Genomic DNA, 21,936 nt, shown 5'->3' with positions numbered 1-21,936 from the left:
AATCCGTTCAGGCCTAGATTTTCCCCAAAAACTTTTATTATGCTGAAATCTTTTTTTTTTTTTTTAATTCCTCAGACATCTGAAGTTTGAGGAAATATGACACAGACATTTTGATGGGGTTATCTGGAAATAGAAGTGTTTGTATTGCTCAGTGCTGGGGCTTGCCAGCCAGTGTGCTTAAGTTCTAATGACAGTGAAGTATGTAAAACAGTTACTACCTGTCCACCAAAAACTAGCTTGTACATTGGTTTGTACTCTTATGTAAAGAATAATTAGAGCTTTTAAAGAATGGGAACGCCACATTCTGTTTTATTTCCTATGCTTTCTCAACAGATCATGAATCTCTCCCCTTCTGAAGAGACTCATCCCATGGAACTCACGACCACCTGCGATATGACCCCCGCTGACCCTCATGCCTTTAACACCAGAATGGCTAGCTTTGACGCTTCTCTGCCTGATATGAATAATCTTCAGATTTCTGAGGGTTCAAAGGTGAAGAGATTTTGGCAATCGTTGATTGTAGTTTTCTTTAAAAAAAAATGTACTTCCAATTTTCTGAGCATTCTTAGCAGGTTATAAGTGGAGGGACTATCTTTATTTTCTTTCTTTCTTTTTTGAAGTAGTTGAGTTTGTGCCCCTAAACCTAGGTTTTGAAGTTGCTTTATTCTCACAGACCTGACTGGCCATCTTGCTGTTGGTTGAAGGAGATTTGATTTGAGGTCCTTTTAAAATGAAACATTTTGCATTTTCCATAGAGCACAAACACTGGTCGTGTTTTGCCATTTGATTAATGGCAAAACAAATTGGTATATGTCGGAGATTGCTGAGACTGGGAAACTGCTGTTCTTTGTCAGGACTTCTATAAAACCGTCTGCTAAGTGAGGTGTGGGTGTATGCGTGTATCGGGGGGGAATTTTTTCCTATGTAGGAACCAATTTTACAATCTGTACATTGATTCTGTTCTCGCCTTTGGCTGACTATCAGAATTTTCAATATCAATCACACTATTATGCACAAAACTGTCCTAGCCAGGCTCTCTGAGGAGAAAAGTAAGTAAATGGATACAATTTCCTGATTTAAAAGGTCAGCTTTAAAAAAAAAAAAATCTAAAAATGTGTATTTCATTTAAGGTTTATTTTATCAATATTTCCATAAATGACCTTGTCCATAAAACTATCAACTCCCACACTGTGTTCACATATGTGCCCACATAAATGCCCATTAGTACAGAATTTTATTTTCTTATATTAGAAATACCAAAACAACCTATTGCTGTTAGGATAAAGTTTTCTTTATCTTTAGTTTGGTTATGGTGGTATAAGTTTAAGGAGAAAATGAAATAGAAAAAAATTTACAAAAGTATATTCTTTCTGATGCTTCTACTAGAAGAATATAATACTGGCTATTCTGTATTCTTTTACAGTGTGCTAAAAAGTATGTCTGCGATCTAGCAAAATCTAATCTACTTTAAACCAAGGGCAACCAATGAAACTGCAATCACCTAAAAATATTGAAGCTTAAAAAATAATTATTTCTAAGACTTCCCCATTGCAAAAGGACTATGCTCAGGATTCTTAGAATTAGCAGAGTCCTTTTTTAGCCAAAAAAGGGGCCAGAAAGAAAACTGTCTGAGATTAAACTTCATGGAAAGGACATCACAAAATAAATGTGAAGTTATTAGCATTTATTATTTCTCAGTCTTGCAATAGTCATTTTCTCAACTTTTCTATTTTGAATGCTAAGTTATATAATTCCTTATACAAAGCATTGCCTAAGGAGTAATATTTTCATGGACTTACACAGAAATCTATCAAGGAATTCTGTCAAGGAAAGGCTGAGTCTAATTTCTGAAAAGCTATATCTGTTTTTCACATCAGCTGGGCTTCTACAATGTTTGATGTATCTGTGATGTCAGAAAGAGAAAATAGAAAATATTTCTATAAGAACTCAGCCCACCCCTAATAGATTAAGTCTATATACACTAATAACCCAGGCCAGTCAGCAGTCTCGTTGGAACCACTCTAGTTTTAAAAAGCAGGAAGATGTAAATCAACTATACTCCAATAAAAATTAATTTAAAAATAAATAAATAATAAAATAAAATATAGTGCTCTGCCCACTCATCAGACACAAGAAAGCAGTGAATCTTCTGGCCAAAATTAAGCTGGTTAACTGCATGGCTATCAACCTAGACAGTTACTGTTTACATTCAAAATTTGGGGTAAAGGATAAATGAGTTTTTAACAACAACAACAAAAATTATATGAAGTGGACCATTAATGAAATTCTAACTGGACAGAAACTAAATATTTTTTAATGGCAATAGTAAATGTTTTAAAGATAAAAAAAATAAAAATAAAATAAATAAAAAGCAAGAAGCAGCAGATATGGATACGCCTCTGAAACACAGTATTTATGAGCAATTCCTTCAAAGACATGAGATAACCTATTTCCCTAACATATCTGTAAACATTTCTAATTTCCCTATTTAATCCTAGACCCAAAATACTAAATGGGCAGCCAGATGTCAGCCCACGATAACTCTCTAATTCATATATACATCTATTTCGCCTTGATTTTGTTTTTGTTTTAAGAAAATGACTCACTGAACCACGTATGTGTGATTTCTTCCTCTCCTCTTCTGCTCTGTGATCCAGTTGCCTTCCTTCCTCTCCCAAAGAACAATCAGTTCTCCAGATGATTCCCCCTGGCCCAGGTTCAAGCCCAGCCTCTTTTTCCATTTGACTTGCTACGTCTTTTTCCTGCCCCTCGGTGATCCCAGCTCTGCCTGCCCTAGAGCCCTTTCATCTCGCAGATCATTCTACATTTTATAGCAACGTGAGAGCAGCCTCTCATATCTATTATCTTCAAGGGATATTCCCAAGAGTAAAGCATATGTGTATATGGATCTCGGAGGATTTTCAGCATGGAAAGGCCTGTCAACGTGGCAGGCTTGGTGAATAACTCTGGATCACTTGTGAGCACCGCAGACACTTCTGGAGCCTTTATTATGCCAGGCACTGACAATTCTAAATTCTAGTTTCCATAGGTAATATTGGACATATTATATAATATATTGGAGAGTTAACTCCAGATAACTTGCTTTAGAAGACTGGGGTTGTACAATGAAAAGAGTTCTGAATCAGAGATGGTGTCTCTAGTGCCAGCTCTGGCTCTGATTATATACCTGATATTAGGCACGTCCTTTTCCCACGTGGAGCAGCTGTTTCCTCGTCTATAAAATATGGAGATTGGACCAGGGGGTCTCTATGGTCTCTTCCAAGTTTAGCATTTTATACTTCATAAGCGTGGGTCAAATATGGTAATCTACTGAGAGCCTCTTTGGGAACTCTCCTGGAAAAGACTGAAAAGAAGATAAAGAACAGTACTTCAGAGAATTCTTGAGCTCAGTTATAGAAATTGACTCTACCGTAGCTAGAAGACAAATGCCCCCACTTTCTATTACTCTCAGGATTGCAGATTTTCCTATGGATAGTCTTACATGTTGGGGGGATTCTTTTCTCTTTTTATGTTCCCAGGTCAGCGCTGCCCAGGAGGCGGAGGACGCCACCGTGCACGAGGATGATCTTTCCAGCTCCATCAACGAGCTCCCGGCAACTTTCGAATGCAGCGATAGCTTCAGCCTGGATATGACCGAGGCAGAAGAAAAAGGCAGTCGAGCGCTGGACCAGTTTACTCTTGCCAGGTGAAGAGTGTACAGGGCACATCGTACTGGCTTCGCTCTCACTCCAGTTAAATGTCAGGCTTGTGCTGCTGGGACTTCCTAACCAAGGGTCCAAGCGGACATATAACTTGGAGGGCTCTTGGCGGGTGGGAATCCTCCAACCCCAGAGCAGGGCCTTATGCGGAACCCATAAAGCCCTGGAGTAACGTAAAAAGCCAGATGGGAGCCTGGGGACATGGTCCAGGCCTTGTAAGCTTTGAAAATAAGCATGCTTGGCAAGGCTTGGAAATAGGGAGTTCTTTTCATTTTGAGTTAAAAGACCAGAACAAGAGGCCCCTTCTAAGCCAAATACCTACTCTTTTTTTAAGTGGGTGGCTTTCAGCCTCGTGGCTGACATTTCTGAGACAAGTGAGATCTAGTCAGAGAATACAAATAGGAAAAAATATAAAGAGGATAGATTTTTAAAAACCCCACTAATGTGGCATCTAGAATAAATCACAAATAATAATGCTACAGATTTACTGTAGGAGAAGAAAGTCAGAATCCTAAAATCACTCCTCTGAACGTTGAAAATAAGAATGAAGTAAAAGCTTCTGATGTGGCTGGACAGAGGCCTTCTGTTATGGTGACCCATATCCGTCCATCAGAGAAACAGCTTACGGTGATACCTAGAGAAGAACTTTGACTTTTCACAGTTCGTTCATTCTTCTCTCCTTTCTTCGTTCCTCTCTGTCTCCCCCTGCATTTCTCTTTTTTCATTTCCTTTCCTCTCTCTGCCCTTTTCTTCTGGGCATTCATGTATCTGCACCCACTAATACTGTCCCTCCACAAACGAAAAGTGAAAAGATTCAGAAATTTACTTATCACTTATTGTATTGAAAAATGAAAAGGACTGCAATGGGCCACAGCACAGGAATGAATGTATCCTGTGTGCGGGGAAAGGCTGTCCAGGAAAGTGGGGGGCAGTTACTGAAGGCTAAAAGAGGCACCGAATCTATAAAGGAAATCCGAGTGGGAGGAATCCCAGAAATTCTACAGGTGAAAATTCTCTTTTCTAGAGTCAGAAAAGAATCTTGGAGAGACCTCTGAATGGGAGCCAGGCTCCCAAAGCGACCCCAGCGGGAGGAGTGGGCAGAATGGGTGCCTCGGGGTGAGAACTAACACAGGCTGGCAAAGGAGAGGAGGACGCCACTTCCTGACGTTGCCCTTTGCCTTCTTCCAGCTTTGGAGAAGGGGAGAGGGGAGTCTCGCCGCCCCCCTCGCCCTTCTTCTCGGCCATCCTCGCTGCGTTTCAGCCCGCGGCCTGTGACGACGCGGAGGAGGCGTGGCGCAGTCATGTCAACCAGCTGCTGTGCGACTCGGACGGCTCCTGCGCCGTGTACACGTTCCACGTGTTCTCCTCCTTGTTCAAGGTACGGCGCCCGCGGAGGGGGCCACAGACGCGCAGGGGCTGCGGTCTCTTCGGGGAGCCAGCCGGACTCCAACTGAAGGGGTTAAGTGCAGGGTTTATACTACTTTGTCCTCCTGACATCCTTCAGTCTCCTCTGACTTCATCCTTTCTTCTCCTCAACCTTCATCTACTCAGCCTTCTCAGGCTGGCACTGTGGAGACGCTGCGCTCAGGGATTCAGGCCACCGTGCTGTGCCCCTCGCTCCCCCACTCTGGTTTTCACTGGCATCATCAGTCCCAGGCAGGCAGCCAGGTCTTCAGGACCACAGGGTGGCACCTTCTGCCAAGCCCAGCCTCCATCTCTTCTTTCCGCTTAGACCTCTCCTCTATCTTTTTAAGTCATTGTGTTTTTCCTTGTCTTTTATCTTTCCCCACCATGAAGTCGTTCAACGTGCCAGCCAGTGAAACTTTTCTAGAGGTTGAGTTCTGCTGAGTATATCACGAGAGAGGCAAGGTAACATAGTTGGACTGAGGGATGGAGTCCTCTGATCTCCTTCAGGAAGAGCCATGGGAAAGGCAGGGAAATGAGGAATTACATAAAAAGTGGAAAATGAAAACACTGGGATCATCTGCTTTAAATGATTTCAAATTCAGGAAGCCATAATTTAGTTAACATAAAAGTCAACTTGGTTTTTGAGCCTGGAGGCCCTTCCATTTAGGAGAAGTATATACCAGTAGTACTCAGAGCTAGTTTCTCAGTATTCTGAGTGTCATTCATGCTGCTGTCTCTCAAGGTTTTCGATTTACTTTTCGTGAGACCTGTTAGAAAACTGAATGGACAAAAACTAAGGTGGTGTCTGAGATGCACTGGGGGCTGGAGGGACTGTTAGCCTTAAGACAGAAAACAATGGGCTGCTGAAAGATGAGAATCCAGAAACATCCTAACATTAAGCCAGACGGAAATTTTAAAACAACAGCAACTATCCACAAGCTACCATTTGAGGTAAATTTAATTGTTAAAGATTCAGGAGCAAAGTAATTTATTATATTGTTCTAAAGTCAATTTGTAAATAATGGTTAATAATGTATATTTAAGTTTGCCTGTTGTAGTAATTTTTTCTTATTACAGTTGCTAGACCCTTCATGCTCAATTTTATAGTCCTGAGCAGTACTTTTCCCTCTGCTGAGAACTGTCATCCCCTCTTTTCCCACAGCTGTGCTCCCAATGACATGCAAATCCCTGATCGGCTGTCACTTCAGTGAATGACGCCTTCCTTTACCTCTTTCTGCCTGTCCCCCCCCACACACACACTTGGGATCCCGAGCCAATTGTAGTTGTTTCTGTTATACTTGTCACACTTGTTTAGGTGTCTGTCTCCCGGGAAAGGGCAGGTAATGGTGTCTTGCTTTGATTCCCCAGCAGCTGGCACACAGTGGCTCACACACAGTAGCTGCTCAGTAAATGCAGAAAGAATGAATGGGGAAAAAAAAACCTTTTTAGTGTAAATCTTAAACGTACAGTTTCTGACTTAATGCCAGTATGGCAATAGACTGTCATGTGAGCTGGGACGTGGGGCTGGGCCCTGGGAGGTACATTGGGGTTTGGACTTTTTGCATCAGCGTATTGGACCAATTTCTAAGGAGCTTATCCACAATAATAATAATACGAATGTGTACCTCCTATTTCAGTTTTTAATATTACATTTAGCTTTAAGAACTTTCTCAGCTACCATCAAATGCTCTGTGATTGAGAGCAACACGGGTAGCAAAATCGGTATTAATCCAATATGCTGGAAATGAAACACATTTCAGACATGCAGTCTGTTAATCTTTCGTCATGTCCTCACCATGGCTGTTTGCTGTTTTCTAACATTTTTCCTGTGAGTCTGGACACCACGTTTCCCTGTATTTGGTTGGATTTTGGACAGGGTAGAGAGCAGGTAATTGCAAAAATAATTTGGTTTTAAAAACAAGGAAATGGTTTCTAAAGGTCCAGCATGGGTGGCTTTCCAAGTGTCTCAGTCAGTGTATTTCCTTCCTGCTGCTCCTGTGTTAGAGTATTGTCATTTGATCACACAGTGTCACCAAATTATATGATATTTTTATATGGAAGTCATATGTGGCTCTGAAGTTCCCTGAAAGATCTAGCTTCTCAGGACAATAAAAAACAAACCCAGGGACTTCCCTGGTGGTCCAGGGGTTAGGACTCCACGCTGCCACTGCAGGGGGCACAGGTTCGATCCCTGGTCAGGGAACTAAGATCCTGCAAGCTGCTCAGAACGGCCAAAAAAAATTTTTTAATACAAAAATGAGCCCAGATCTCACCATATCCTTAAGTAAGATGGAAAGAAACCAAACTATTTGCAGGACCTGGATCCTACTCCCGGCTCTACCACTCCACTAGCTGGTGACACGTGGCATTTCCTGTTCCTTTCAGCAGCAACATTCTGTCGAGTTTTTTTTTTAATTGCACATAAAACTAAAAACACCATAAAGGCATACGTATGTTATGTGTTATAACAAGATTCTCAGAGGTATTAAATAAAAAATAAACAATATGCAACATGGTAGGCATTTTTCTAGTATAACTTGTAAGGAACCAAGAGCCTGCTGCTGTTTTGGGGACCTGCTAATTTCCCCATAACAGGGCAGAGAGGATTTCTCGTGGGTTAGATTCTCCAACTCAAAAGGTACGACATCTCTTGGGGGAAAGCCAGTGCCTACAACCAGAATTATTTTTTGGTTAAATATTTTGTTCCTTTTGTTAAAGATGTTGTGTGTTGGAAGTTGGGGCTAAAAATGTTCTCATTTTGGCACTGACACAGGCCCAGTGAGTCAGATTCTTCCCAATTATGGTTTTTCTTCAGGCAGTGTAGGGGGAATAGTAACATTTAGGAAGCATTATAGGTTAATGGAAGGGATATGAACTTAGAAGTCAAGCTCATCCTTACTCTTTCACTTACTAGTTGCATGACCTTGACTCCTTTAACCTCTCTTAACCTCAGCTCCTTCACCTGGTTGTGAGGATTGATGAGTTGATGTGTGCAAAGCTATTGGACAGTTACAGACTCCTAATCAGAGGCGCTCTCACAGGGAGACAGGTCCCATGAATTTACTCTTTCATTCGTCAGAGGCTTTATGGCCCATTTTAGTGCTCTATCTCAGGGAGCTGTGATCTTGGGAAACAGATTATATCTCATGACCTTTTTCTTCTCACCCACATTGAAATAATCTCAGAAATTCTCACTCATCTGACAAACACGCTAGGCAGACTCGGGCTGCCGACCGGCGCTGACAGTCAGCAAAAAGCAAAAGCAGCATTTATTTAAAAGATTATATGAGCTCCCACGCATTGGGAAATGACATTTTAGGAAGAAACTTTGTTCACACTGGGTGATTACTCACTTGACTTAAGACATTCACTCTGCCCCTATCAACCCCCCGCCACTACATGGAGGACCTGTGCTCATTTGATAGTTTTATGAAGATTAGAAAATAGTTTTTTCTAGTACAAAAGTTAAAACGTGGCCGTTTACAGATAGTAATTATGTTGCCTTTCAGAATATTCAGAAAAGGTTCTGCTTCCTAACCTGTGATGCGGCCAGTTACCTTGGAGACAACCTCCGGGGCATCGGATCCAAGTTCGTCAGCTCTTCCCAGATGCTCACCTCCTGCTCCGAGTGCCCCACGCTTTTCGTGGACGCCGAGACCGTGAGTATCTCAGGCCTGCTCCCGCGGCAAATGGCCTGCCCAGCTGATGGTATGGAACTTCAGGGAAGCACACGTGTGTTGTGGTTTGTTTGAAAGACACTCTCAGTGTTTGCGAGCAGCACTCTGTTGTTCTATGAGTCCCAGAGGCCTGGGCCGGCACAGGAATGACTCTGCATGGCCAGCCCAAGCCAAGGCAGTCACTGCAGGGAATCAGGAGGAGGACCCCCTCTGTGCTCCCTTCGCGGCCTTGTCGCTTCTCTCTGATGACTCTTGACTTTGAAGGCTGAGAATATGGTGAGCTAACCCCCCAGAGCAGACCTAGCCAGTCCCCACGATGCCAGGTTGGCTAGGCGGATGGGTCCCCAGAGGCAACGATGTTACCACTTTCCCTACTTCCAAGAGACTGAATGCCCTCTGGATGGATTCGTCCAGCCGAACTGCAAATGATGAGTTTAAAAGCAGGAGTCCCCAACCCCCAGGCCGTGGACCGGTGCCAGTCTGCAGCCTGTTAGGAACCAGGCCATAGAGCCGAGGTAGGCGGCGGGTGGGCGGGCGGGCGGGTGAGCGAAGCTCCATCTGCCGCTCCCCACGGCTCACATTACTGCCTGGACCACCCCTCCCCCACCCACCCCACCCTGTCTGCGGAAAAATCGTCTTCCGCGAAACCGGTCCCTGGTGCCTAAAAGGCTGGGGACCGATGGTTTAAAGGATGATTAAAACAGTCCCTGGCTGACTGCTGAATCGTGACTTTATAAATATAATACTAATGATTTAAAGTACAGATTAAATACAAAATCAGTTTGAAAACCTATTTGGCGGTCTGTCTTCACATTGCTTGGAGTATTACTGGATGAAGACACTGGAGTCCATGCATAAAATGGGTGCTGTATCTTAATGTGGGCTTCTGTGGAATACTTGTTAAGATTTGTCCGTCTATACTGATATGGGGAAGATGGATATTTTCACAGGAGATTTTGATTAGCAGTATCCAATGCAATTGCCGCTGATAGTGGAACTAAATTACAAACTGCACAGCTTGTTAAAATGGATGCTACCAACCCCCCCGCCCCACACTTTACATCTAAATATACTTCTCTTTTCTCTCTGCATAGCCATGCCTTTGTCTAGGTGTCTCTCTGGAAGTTGTTTTAATACAAATTATTTTGCTGTCTTTAGCTCCTTTCTTGTGGACTTTTGGACAAGCTCAAGTTCAGTGTTTTGGAACTGCAAGAATATTTGGACACCTACAACAACAGAAAAGAGGCCACCCTCTCAGTAAGCTTTTGTGTTTCTGTGCATATACATTTAGTTAAAACCAAATGAACCCAACCACTGTGAGCTCTTGGGAGGCGATGTGATTTACCCAAGAGAGGCTCTTTTGGGAGAAGACAGATTTCATCTATTCTTCTGTGAAGGACTACAGTTCCAGCTTAATGGTGGCAGAACTGTCAGTACTATGGATTATATAAAAATTATACCTACAAAAGAGAAATTTTTCAGCTTTCGATTTTAGCCCTATAATTTCCCTACCAAGAAATTGGGGAAAGTGGGTATCTGCTTAATATGTCAGTTTATCAACATTATAACTTTTCTTTTCTCAGAAATTTAAAATTGTTAATTACTTCCTTCCAGTGTTCGCCTCACCCAAAACTGGTTGAGACGGATCTCATCTCTCTTCTCCTTTTTTTTTTTTTGCGGTACGCGGGCCTCTCACTGCTGTGGCCTCTCCCGTTGTGGAGCACAGGCTCCGGACGTGCAGGCTCAGCGGCCATGGCTCACGGGCCCAGCCGCTCCGCAGCATGTGGGATCCTGCCGGACCAGGGCACGAACCCATGTCCCCTGTATCGGCAGGCAGACTCTCAACCACTGCGCCACCAGGGAAGCCCCTCTCTTCTCCTTTTAACCACTCTCGGTAGCTGCTTCTCCGTCTCCGTGGTTTCTCTTGGCCTCGGCTCCTGCTCTTTACTTTTTTCTTCCTTCAAAGATGTAAATTGTAAAATGTTAGAGCCAGAAGTGATTCAGAAACCATCCATGCAAACCCCCTGATTTCCAACAACTTGCATGTGTAATTTCCATGGAACACTTCCTATCATATACCAGTCACTGTAAAAAGAGCATGGATTTTTAAGTCAGATGGACTTGAGTTCAAATTGCAGCTCAATTACTTAAGGGTTAGTGACCTTGGGTAAGTTACCTCCTCTTATCTCAGATTCATCATCTATAAGACAGTGATAATAGTGATTTGCCGAACTGTTGTAAGAACATAACGATTATAACAGTCATAGCAGTTGTCATTTCCTGAGTCCTTTCTATGTATCCAACAACCTGATAAGTTACATCTCTTAACTTAAATCATGTAATGCTTACAACTACCCTGGGAGTTGCTATTATTATTCTCATTAGCTAGGAGGTAGCATAGCGGTATTGAAACCCAGGTCTGTGGGATTCAAAGGTCCATGCTCGTAACCACAACACGATATTGCCTTTAAAATAGAAATAATATATGTAAACTGCCCAGCACGAGTGCATCATACATAGAAGATATTCATTCTAAAGTTACTGGGTTTTTGTTTCTTCTTGTTCTTATCTCATGACCTGTCAAAGAGAGTTCTGACATTCTACTGCAACAATTCCCTTTGTCTTCTATTTCTGTGGCTCTTTCGCTGTCATTGATTTCTAGCTTCTCAGTCATCAGTTAATGAAAGTAATCCTTTCATTCTGGTTGGTGAACGAGCCAGTCTTTTGATGTCAAGTGTGAGTTTCCGTTCTTCAGTGCTTATTGTTTTCTGCCCAAAGGTTCCTTTCACATCTATACTAGTTACTATTCCAGATACTTAAGACTGGCACAATCTTTAAATAGCTGGGCTATTACTATAATAGCCTTTCTTACAGTGAAATAGACCTGCCTCCCAGAAGCCACCTCAAAATAACAGAGGAGAAGGTGTTCCATGAGTCAGGATGCATTGTCCAGGATGACCCAGCCTGCGAGGAAGTGTTGGACCTGTCTCCTAACCTCAGTCGTATGACAGGTTTCTAACCATATGTGAATTTAATCTATACATAAATTTGGAATGGTCTGGTGAAACCATTCTTCAGGGTGATACATCACAACACTGAAATGATAAATGTTGAAATTTTTAAATGACCATCACTGAACCCATCTAAGCAGATATTTTAATTTCAAATTATTAATCTTTAACCAAAAAGTTTTCAAAAAGTCGTTATATAAAAATTTTATTTTACTGTGATTAGAAGCTTAATCTATTTTTCCTGACAGAATTGATTGTAAGAACATTCTTAGGACATCACTGAATTTACCTATGTCTGTATCTCTTTCTGACAACAGTGGCTTGCAAACTGTAAGGCAACATTTGCAGGAGGATCAAGAGATGGAGTAATTACCTGTCAACCAGGGGACTCGGAAGAAAAGGTAATAAAAGCCTGTTAGAGTTTATCTTTTCTGTGCTCTGACTGTGTGTTGGTGTTGATCTACCCAAGAAGCGTGGAACTTGAAAAAGGAAGAGGCAGAATGAGTCATCCCATACATTCACATGACACCTCTAGAGTAAGAAAGAATGACATTGGCACCAAGCATGACTGTGTTGATGGGATTTGGGACGGGCGGTCTTCTTTTTGGAAAAGTAGAAGTATAAAAATAACCTTTCTGCTCGACACTAACTATACTAACCATTTCCTAATAAATCTATTCTTCATTCAGAATATAAAACCAAATGTCATTAATTCTTCACTGAACCACTTAGTTCCTTCAATGAAGAAAGTCTTTGTTGACCTTTCAGCAATCACTCAGACTTTTTTTTTCCTCATTTAGAATTGCTTTAAGTACACACCTCAGACCAGCTGGCTTATAAACGTACATCATATTGTAAGGGAAACTGGGCAGAAAAGTGTGAACAGATTAAGATCATTCAATTCTGCAGTTACTCCTGTGACCCCCGTGGTGGGTACAACAGTGAATTCTGCTCCAGGTGGAGCTTCTGATCTGTTCAGGGAGATGGACGTTAACCAACAGTCATACACGTGTAAACCGTGACAAGTGCCCTCAAGGAAAGGAAGGAACAGTAAAGCTATGAAAGAATACAGAAGAGAACCTGGCCTACCAGGAGGGCAGGTCTGGGCTGGCTTCTCCACAAGGTACCATCTAAGTGGAGATCTCGGCTCTGAGCTAGTGCAGGGGGGTGGGTGTGCGAAGGCCCCGAGGCAGGAGGGAACCTGCCCCTTTCCAAGGACTGATGAGAGCCTGTGGGGCTGGGCGTGTAGACAGTGACAGGGAGAAAAGTCTGAGTCTGAAGAAGCTGCACAAGCCAGACCGTGCAGGGCTTTGGGTGCTTATCTTAACAGCAATGGTGGGCAATTAAAAGTTGTAACAGGTGGGTGTGATCAGAGTGGGGCTCGCCCACTCTGCTGTGGAAATGGACGGAAGTGGGCAAGCGTGGATTTGGGGAGACAAGTTAGGGGGCTGCTGATGGGTCTAGGCAGAGAGGTCACCTTGTAATGACATTGTCACACCTAGAAAAGCCCGTTAGAGTGCGCATCCTTCAGAGGATGAGAAATCGTTTCCAGGGTGGGCCTTGAGGAGAAATGACAGTGTCAGTCCATCTCAATATTGATCTTATATCCAGAGTTGGAAGAGAGATTATTTTTCTGATTAGAGCTATCATTTGGCTTCCATCCCAAAGCAAAACCCAACAGGTGTTTGACCTCAGAGCACTGCTTACCCTCCATTGATTCACTCCAGCTCTCTTTTTTAAGTCAGATTCTCTATCTTCTGGAATAGTTTGAAGTTGCCAATTATTCTGAGCACCCTTTGCATGGGGACAAGTGGAAGGGGGAGATAGGAAGTGAGCTTTAACTTGAAGAATCTATGTCTGGATATAAATTGCGAAGTCAACATGCCAAAACTTATTCCACGTGTGTATTCTATTTCAGAGAAGCGTGGACTTTATGGAATAGTACTTACCTTACTAAACCTAGCAAACTCTTGAGCAGTTAGAGATGTCATTCGGCCAGAGATGGTGACCAAGTACAGATAGGCGTGTGAAGTGTTCCCACCCCAAGCCCTACCCCAACCAGTCTGGTCTTTGCCACTAGCTGATTTCTAGTCATTCTTAACTGGTAACGTAAGTGAGAAATTGCTGTGGAATTGTTTGTGGAACAGAATATAGCTCTTTGTTGGATGCTGAATATTTATTTTCTGATTTTTCTTCTATTCTCAATATGAAGTTGTAGACATCAAGGTAATGAGGAAAGGTTACACACTGGTAGCCTGTAAGCTGTAACCAATTCAGACATGTTTTATTCAGCTTGTACAATTTAAATTGGACCCAACAGTTTAAACTTAAAATTGTTCACACGTACACTCAAAACAGCATTCCTGGCATCTCTTGAAAAAAGAGGTAGCAACACCAGGCCTGCCTTCCTGAAGTGGCAGCAGCGACCTTGGGCTGGTCAGCTCTCCACTGTCCACTGTGCACAGAGTTCCCGACCCCGCCGGCAAGAGCCAGGTGCCAGTCATCAGGATGTTCTTGTCTTTATAATAGAAACATGTGCCTTTGCACCTAAGGCCCCACAATGGGGAAGTGGAAGCTAAATAGAACTGTGCCTTTCAAGAAAAACAGGAGTGTTCCTCTTTGCCGCAGTGAGAACAGTCCCTGCGTATATAAGATGCTAGGGCCCGTGTGCTGCCCTCACTCCCTGAGGGGACCTTGGAGGAGTCGTTATAGCGTGTGTACAAAACAACAGAACAGTGTTCCTGAGAAAAGTGCTTCTAATACATGGGAAGTATTTTGGAGGGAAGGCTTCTTTTGTTAAGACAGGTGTGATTAGTCAGTAATGTAGGCTACTTGGTGACTACAATACCCGTTCTCCTAGAATGAGGCACGGCGCACAGCAAATAAGATGTAGAACAAGGCGGGCGTGTGAGTCGCGCCTGTCGTGAGGGCAGCTCCTTGGCAGACGCTGCTGTACCAGTGTCTTCTCCACCTGCACACACCCAGCGAGACAGGTCTCTTCATGACTTAAAGCCAGCACCTCTAAATAAGGATTGTGGTTTGCGGTGACCTCTCCTGTCGCCCGCAGAATTCATCCTGGAGCGGCTGCTGCTGGGGAGTTTAAGTTCACGGAAACGTAGGACACGGTGAAGCATCTCAGCTCTGGGCTCTCCAGGCAGTGGCATTGGCCTTGACCCTAAGGCGAGTTAGCACAGCTCACCTCCCCGGTTCTGCAGGGCTGGCCCTGGGGAAGCTAGAGAGGTTGCCACTTCATTTGCCATAAGTGATTTTAGTTGACACACTCTTAATTCCACAGCTATTTCTGAGCACTAATTGAACATTCGACTCTTTGGACTCAAGTACAAGAGTTTACATGTAGCCGCAATACATTTTCTTATTACATTCAGACCATCTTAGAGTCGTCTTGGACAGTAACCCTCTTAGCTGTGTATTTCCTATCCCTGTCTAACCAAGAACGAGAGAAGGCTGCAACCTCTGTTCTTCTACAAATTGAACAAAAAGCTAAATGTTGAACAAGACGAGATGTTTCTCCAGCTAAACTGTAACCCATTAAACATTATCCTTCGGATACAGTCCATCAGTCCTTTGCTATAAGGAATCTCTTCTCTAGACTGAGTAAGGAAATGTCTGCTGAAATGAAAGTTTTCTTGAAAATAGTAAATACGTCAGAGTGTGTAATCTGTATTAGAGGCTTAAAGGTATTTATCTTTCAAATCTTTAAAAGATATTCATGACCAAGGTCCAAAACCTACTCAACAAATATAATGCAATGGTCATGAATGTGCCAGAGCCAAGTGATTTTAGCACCAGGTGAGTACGTATTGTACCCACCTGCTTAGGAGATTACATGCATCTGTGTAATACTGAGTAGGAAAGCTTCAACAATTGGCTAGATTTTCTAAATTTTATCCAATTTAGTTTAAACCAGTGACTTTCAGAGATTAAGCATGATGAAAATTATAGTTAATATAGTATAGTATACTGTGACTTATCTTCTGATGTCGAAAATCTCTCAGATTTTTACCTAACTGGCTACATCATAAGCAAAGAACTGGCTTCAGAGCAGAATACAGAGAAACAAGAGTGGCTATGCTTTTTTTTTTTTTAACATCTTTATTGGAGTATAATTGCTTTACAATGGTGTGTCAGCCTCTGCTTTATAACAAAGTGAATCAGTTATACATATACATATGTTCCCACATCTCTTCCTTCTTGCGTCTCCCTCCCTCCCACCCTCCCTATCCCACCCCTCTAGGTTGTCAGAAAGCACCGAGATGATCTCCCTGTGCAATGCGGCTGCCTCCCACTAGCTGTCTATTTTATTTGGTAGTGTATATATGTCTATACCACTCTATCACTTTGTCCCAGCTTACCCTTCCCACTCCCCGTATCCTCAAGTCCATTCTCTAGTAGGTCTGCAGCTTTATTCACGTCTTGCCCCTAGGTTCTTCTGACCCTTTTCTTTTTTCTTTTTTAGATTCCATATATATGTGTTAGCATACGGTATTTGTTCTTCTCTTTCTGACTTACTTCACTCTGTATGATAGTCTCTAGGTCCATCCACCTCACTACAAATAACTCAGTTTCGTTCCTATTTATGGCTGAGTAACATTCCATTATATATATGTGCCACATCTTCTTTATCCATTCATCTGTTGATGGACACTTAGGTTGCTTCCATGTCCTGGCTATTGTAAATAGAGCTGCAATGAACATTTTGGTACACGACTCTTTTTGAAATATGGTTTTCTCAGGGTATATGCCCAGTAGTGGGATTGCTGGGTCGTATGGTAGTTCTATTTTTAGTTTTTTAAGGAACCTCCATAATGTTCTCCATAGTGGCTGTATCAACTTACATTCCCCCCAATGGTGCAACAGGGTTCCCTTTTCTCCACACCCTCTCCAGCATTTATTGTTTGTAGATTTTTTGATGATGGCCATTCTGACTGATGTGAGATGATATCTCATTGTAGTTTTGATTTGCATATCTCTAACGATTAATGATGTTGAGCATTCTTTCATGTGTTTGTTGGCAATCTATATCTTCTTTGGAAGAATGTCTATTTAGGTCTTCTGCCCATTTTTGGATTGGGTTGTTTGTTTTTTTGATATTGAGCTGCATGAATTGCTTGTATCTTTTGGAGATTAATCCTTTGTTAGTTGCTTCATTTGCAAATATTTTCTCCCGTTCTGAGGGTTGTCTTTTCGTCTTGTTTATGGTTTGCTTTGCTGTGCAAAAGCTTTGAAGTTCCATTAGGTCCCATTTGTTTATTTTTGTTTTTATTTCCATTTCTCTAGGAGGTGGGTCAAAAAGGATCTTGCTGTGATTTATGTCATAGAGTGTTCTGCCTATGTTTTCCTCTAAGAGTTTGATGGTGTCTGGCCTTACATTTAGGTCTTTAATCCATTTTGAGTTTTTTTTGTGTGTGGTGTTAGAGAATGTTCTAATTTCATTCTTTTACATGTAGCTGTCCAGTTTTCCCAGCACCACTTATTGAAGAGGCTGTGTTTTCTCCACTGTATATTCTTGCCTACTTTATCAAAGATAAGGTGACCATATGTGTGTGGGTTTATCTCTGGGCTTTCTATCCTGTTCCATTGATCCATATTTCTGTTTTTATGCCAGTACCATACTGTCTTGATTACTATAGCTTTGCAGTATAGTCTGAAGTCAGGGAGCCTGATTCCTCCAGCTCCGTTTTTCTTTCTCAAGATTGCTTTGGCTATTTGGGGTCTTTTGTGTTTCCATACAAATAGTGAAATTTTTTGTTCTAGTTCTGTGAAAAATGCCAGTGGTAGTTTGATAGGGATTGTATTGAATCTGTAGATTGCTTTGGGTAGTAGAGTCATTTTCACAATGTTGATTCTTCCAATCCAAGAACATGGTATATCTCTCCATCTGTTTGTATCATCTTTAATTTCTTTCATCAGTGTCTTATAATTTTCTGCATACAGGTCTTTTGTCTCCTTAGGAAGGTTTATTCCAAGATATTTTTTCTTTTTGTTGCAATGGTAAATGGGAGTGTTTTCTTAATTTCACTTTCAGATTTTTCATCATTACTGTATAGGAATGCAAGAGATTTCTGGGCATTAATTTTGTATCCCGCCACTTTAACAAACTCATTGATTAGCTCTAGTAGTTTTCTGGTAGCATCATTAGGATTCTCTATGTAGAGGATCATGTCATCTGCAAACAGTGACAGCTTTACTTCTTTTCCGATTTGGATTCCTTTATTTCTGCCTCTTGTCTGATTGCTGTGGCTAAAACTTCCAAAACAATATTGAATAGTAGTGGTTAGAGTGGGCAACCTTGTCTTGTTCCTGATCTTAGTGGAAATGGTTTCAGTTTTTCACCGTTGAGGACGATGTTGGCTGTGGGTTTGTCATATATGGCCTTTATCATGTTGAGGAAAGTTCCCTCTATGCCTACTTTCTGGGAGGCTTTTAATCATAAATGGGTGTTGACTTGTCGAAAGCTTTCTCTGCATCTGTTGAGCTTATCATATGGTTTTTCTCCTTCAACTTGTTAATATGGTGTATCACGTTGATTGATCTGCATATATTGAAGAATCCTTGCTTTCCTGGAATAAACCCCACTTGATCATGCTGTATGATCCTTTTAATGTGCTGTTGGATTCTGTTTGCTAGTATTTTGTTGAGGATTTTTGCATCTATGTTCATCAGTGATATTGGCCTGCACTTTTCTTTCTTTGTGACATCTTTGTCTGGTTTTGGTATCAGGGTGATGGTGGCCTCGTAGAATGAGTTTGGGAGTGTTCCACCCTCCGCTATATTTTGGAAGAGTTTGAGAAGGATAGGTGTTAGCTCTTCTCTAAATATTTGATAGAATTTGCCTTGTGAAGCCATCTGGTCCTGGGCTTTTGTTTGTTGCAAGATTTTTAATCACAGTTTCAATTTCAGTGCTTGTGATGGTATGTTCATATTTTCTATTTCTTCCTAGTTCATTCTCGGCAGGTTGTGCATTTCTAAGAATTTGTCCATTTCTTCCAGGTTGTCCATTTTATTGGCATAGAGTTGCTTGTAGTAATCTCTCATGATCCTTTGTATTTCTGCAGTGTCAGTTGTTACTTCTCCTTTTTCATTTCTAATTCTATTGATTTGAGTCCTCTCCCTCTTTTTCTTGAGAAGTCTGGCTAATGGTTTATCAATTTTGTTTATCTTCTCAAAGAACCAGCTTTTACTTTTATTGATCTTTGCTGTCGTTTCCTACATTTCTTTTTCATTTATTTCTGATCTGATCTTTATGATTTCTTTCCTTCTGCTAACTTTGGGGTTCTTTTGTTCTTTCTCTAATTGCTTTAGGTGTAAGGTTAGGTTGTTTGAGATGTTTCTTGTTTCCTAAGGTAGGACTGTATTGCTATAAACTTCCCCCTTAGAACTGCTTTTGCTGCATCCCATAGGTTTTGGGTCATTGTGTTTTCATTGTCATTTGTTTCTAAGTATTTTTTGATTTCTTCAGTGATCTCTTGGTTATTGAGTAGTGTGTTGTTTAACCTCCATGTGTTTGTATTTCTTTCAGATTTTTTCCTGTAATTGACATCTAGTCTCATAGCATTGTGGTCGGAAAAGATACTTGATACGATTTCAATTTTCTTAAATTTACCAAGGCTTGATTTGTGACCCAGGATATGATCTATCCTGGAGAATGTTCCATGAGCACTTGAGAAGAAAGTGGATTCTGTTGTTTTTGAATGGAATGTCCTATAAATATCAATTAAGTCCATCTTGTTTAATGTATCATTTAAAGCTTGTGTTTCCTTATTTATTTTCATTTTGGATGATCTGTCCATGGGTGAAAGTGGGGTGTTTAAGTCCCCTACTATGAATGTGTTACTGTCAATTTCCCCTTTTATGGCTGTTAGTATTTGCCTTATGTATTGAGGTGCTCCTATGTTGGGTCCATAAATATTTACAATTGTTATATCTTCTTCTTGGATCGATCCCTTGATCATTATGTAGTGTCCTTTGTCTCTTATAATAGGCTTTATTTTAAAGTCTATTTTGTCTGATATGAGAATTGCTACTCCAGCTTTCTTTCGATTTCCATTTGCATGGAATATCTTTTTCCATCCCCTCACTTTCAGTCTGTATGTGTCCCTAGGTCTGAAGTGGGTCTCTTGTAGACAGCATATAGATGGGTCTTGTTTTTGTATCCATTCAGCCAGTCTGTGTCTTCTGGTGGGAGCATCTCTTCCATTTACATTTAAGGTAATTATCTGTATGTACGTTCCTATTACCATTTTCTTAAGTGTTTTGGGTTTATTATTGTAGGTCTTTTCCTTATCTTGTGTTTCCTGCCTAGAAAAGTTCCTTTAGCATTTGTTGTAAAGCTGGTTTGGTGGTGATAAATTCTCTCAGCTTTTGCTTGTCTGTAAAGGTTTTAATTTCTCCATCAAATCTGAATGAGATCCTTGCTGGGTAGAGTGATCTTGGTTGTAGGTTTTTCTCCTTCATCACTTTAAATATGTCCTGCTAGTTCCTTCTGGCTTGCAGAGTTTCTGCTGAAAGATAAGCTGTTAACCTTATGGGGATTCCCTTGTATGTTATTTGTTGTTTTTCCCTTGCTGCTTTTAATATTTTTTCTTTGTATTTATTTTTTGATAGGTTGATTAATATGTGTCTTGGCGTGTTTCTCCTTGGATTTATCCTGTGTGGGACTCCCTGTGCTTCCTGGACTTGATTAACTCTTTCCTTTCCCATATTAGGGAAGTTTTCAACTATAATCTCTTCAAATATTTTCTCAGTCCCTTTCTTTTTCTCTTCTTCTTCTGGGACCCCTATAATTCAAATATTGGTGTGTTTAATGTTGTCCCAAACGTCTCTGAGACTGTCCTCAATTCTTTTCATTCTTTTTTCTTTATTCTGCTCTGCAGTAGTTATTTCCAGTATTTTATCTTCCAGGTCCCTTATCCGTTCTTCTGCCTCAGTTATTCTGCTATTGATCCCTTCTAGAGAATTTTTAATTTCATTTATTGTGTTGTTCATCACTGTTTGTTTGCTCTTTAGTTCTTCTAGGTCCTTGTTAAACGTTTCTTGTATTTTCTCCATTCTGTTTCCAAGATTTTGGATCATCTTTACTATCATTACTCTGAATTCTTTTTCAGGTAGACTGCCTATTTCCTCTTCATTTGTTAGGTCTGGTGGGCTTCTGCCTAGTTCCTTCATCTGCTGTGTGTTTGTCTTCACATTTTGCTTAACTTACTGTATTTGGGGTCTCATTTTTGCAGGCTGCAAGTTCGTAGTTCCCATTGTTTTTGATGTCTGTCCCCAGTGGCTAAGGTTGTTTCAGTGGGTTGTGTAGGCTTCCTGGTGGAGGGGACTAGTGCCTGTGTTCTGGTGGATGAGGCTGGATCTTGTCTTTCTGGTGGGCAGGTCCACGTCTGGTGGTGTGTTTTGGGGTGTCTGTGGCCGTATTATGATTTTAGGCAGCCTCTGTGCTAATGGGTGGGGTTGTGTTCCTGTCTTGCTAGTTGTTTGGCATAGTGTGTCCAGCACTGTAGCTTGCTGGTCGTTGAGTGGAGCTGGGTGTTGGCGTTGAGATGGAGATCTCTGGCAGATTTTTTCCGTTTGATATTACATGGAGCTTGGAGGTCTCTTGTGGACCAGTGTCTGGAACTTGGCTCTCACACCTCAGTGGCACAGCCCTGACTCCTGGCTGCAGCACCAAGAGCCTGTCCTCCACACGGCTCAGAATAAAAGGGAGAAAAAGAAAGGAAGAAGGCAAAATAAAATAAAATAAAGTTATTAAAATAAAAAATAGTTAAGCAAAAAAATTTTTTAAGTAATAAAGAAAATAATATGGACAGGCAGAACCCTAGGAGAAATGGTAAAAGCAAAGCTATACAGACAAAATCACACACAGAAGCGTACACATGCACACTCATGAAAAGAGAAAAAGGGAAAAAAATAATATATCTTGCTCTCAAAGTCCACCTCCTCAATTTGGGTTGATTCTTTGTCTTTGTGTATTCAGGTATTCCACAGATGCAGGGACATCAAGTTGATTGTGGAGATTTAATATGCTGCTCCTGAGGCTGCTGGGAGATATTTCTCTTTCTCTTCTTTGTTCTCACAGCTCCCAGGGGCTCAGCTTTGGATTTG

The 21,936-nt window shown here is 41.5% G+C and overlaps 1 protein-coding gene across 5 annotated transcripts in view; it reads left to right on the top strand.

Moving 5' to 3' along the window:
* FRY (FRY microtubule binding protein) overlaps positions 1–21,936 on the top strand; it is a 425,952-nt gene that overhangs the window by 393,363 nt on the left and 10,653 nt on the right. For 4 of the 5 annotated variants that reach the window (XM_027116557.1, XM_027116555.1, XM_027116558.1 and 1 more), the window contains 6 exons: positions 334–492; positions 3,540–3,706; positions 4,908–5,097; positions 8,636–8,785; positions 9,962–10,060; positions 12,132–12,215. In XM_027116557.1, coding sequence (XP_026972358.1) covers positions 334–492; positions 3,540–3,706; positions 4,908–5,097; positions 8,636–8,785; positions 9,962–10,060; positions 12,132–12,215 — 849 coding nt within the window. The other variant, XM_027116559.1, reaches the window with a different exon arrangement.

Source organism: Aethalodelphis obliquidens, unplaced genomic scaffold, assembly GCF_003676395.1.
Source record: "Aethalodelphis obliquidens isolate GAN/ISIS:26980383/991018 unplaced genomic scaffold, ASM367639v1 scaffold16, whole genome shotgun sequence".
Taxonomy (NCBI): domain Eukaryota; kingdom Metazoa; phylum Chordata; class Mammalia; order Artiodactyla; family Delphinidae; genus Aethalodelphis; species Aethalodelphis obliquidens.
The sequence above is the reverse complement of the archived record's forward strand: the minus strand, read 5'-3'. Positions and strand labels throughout refer to the sequence as shown.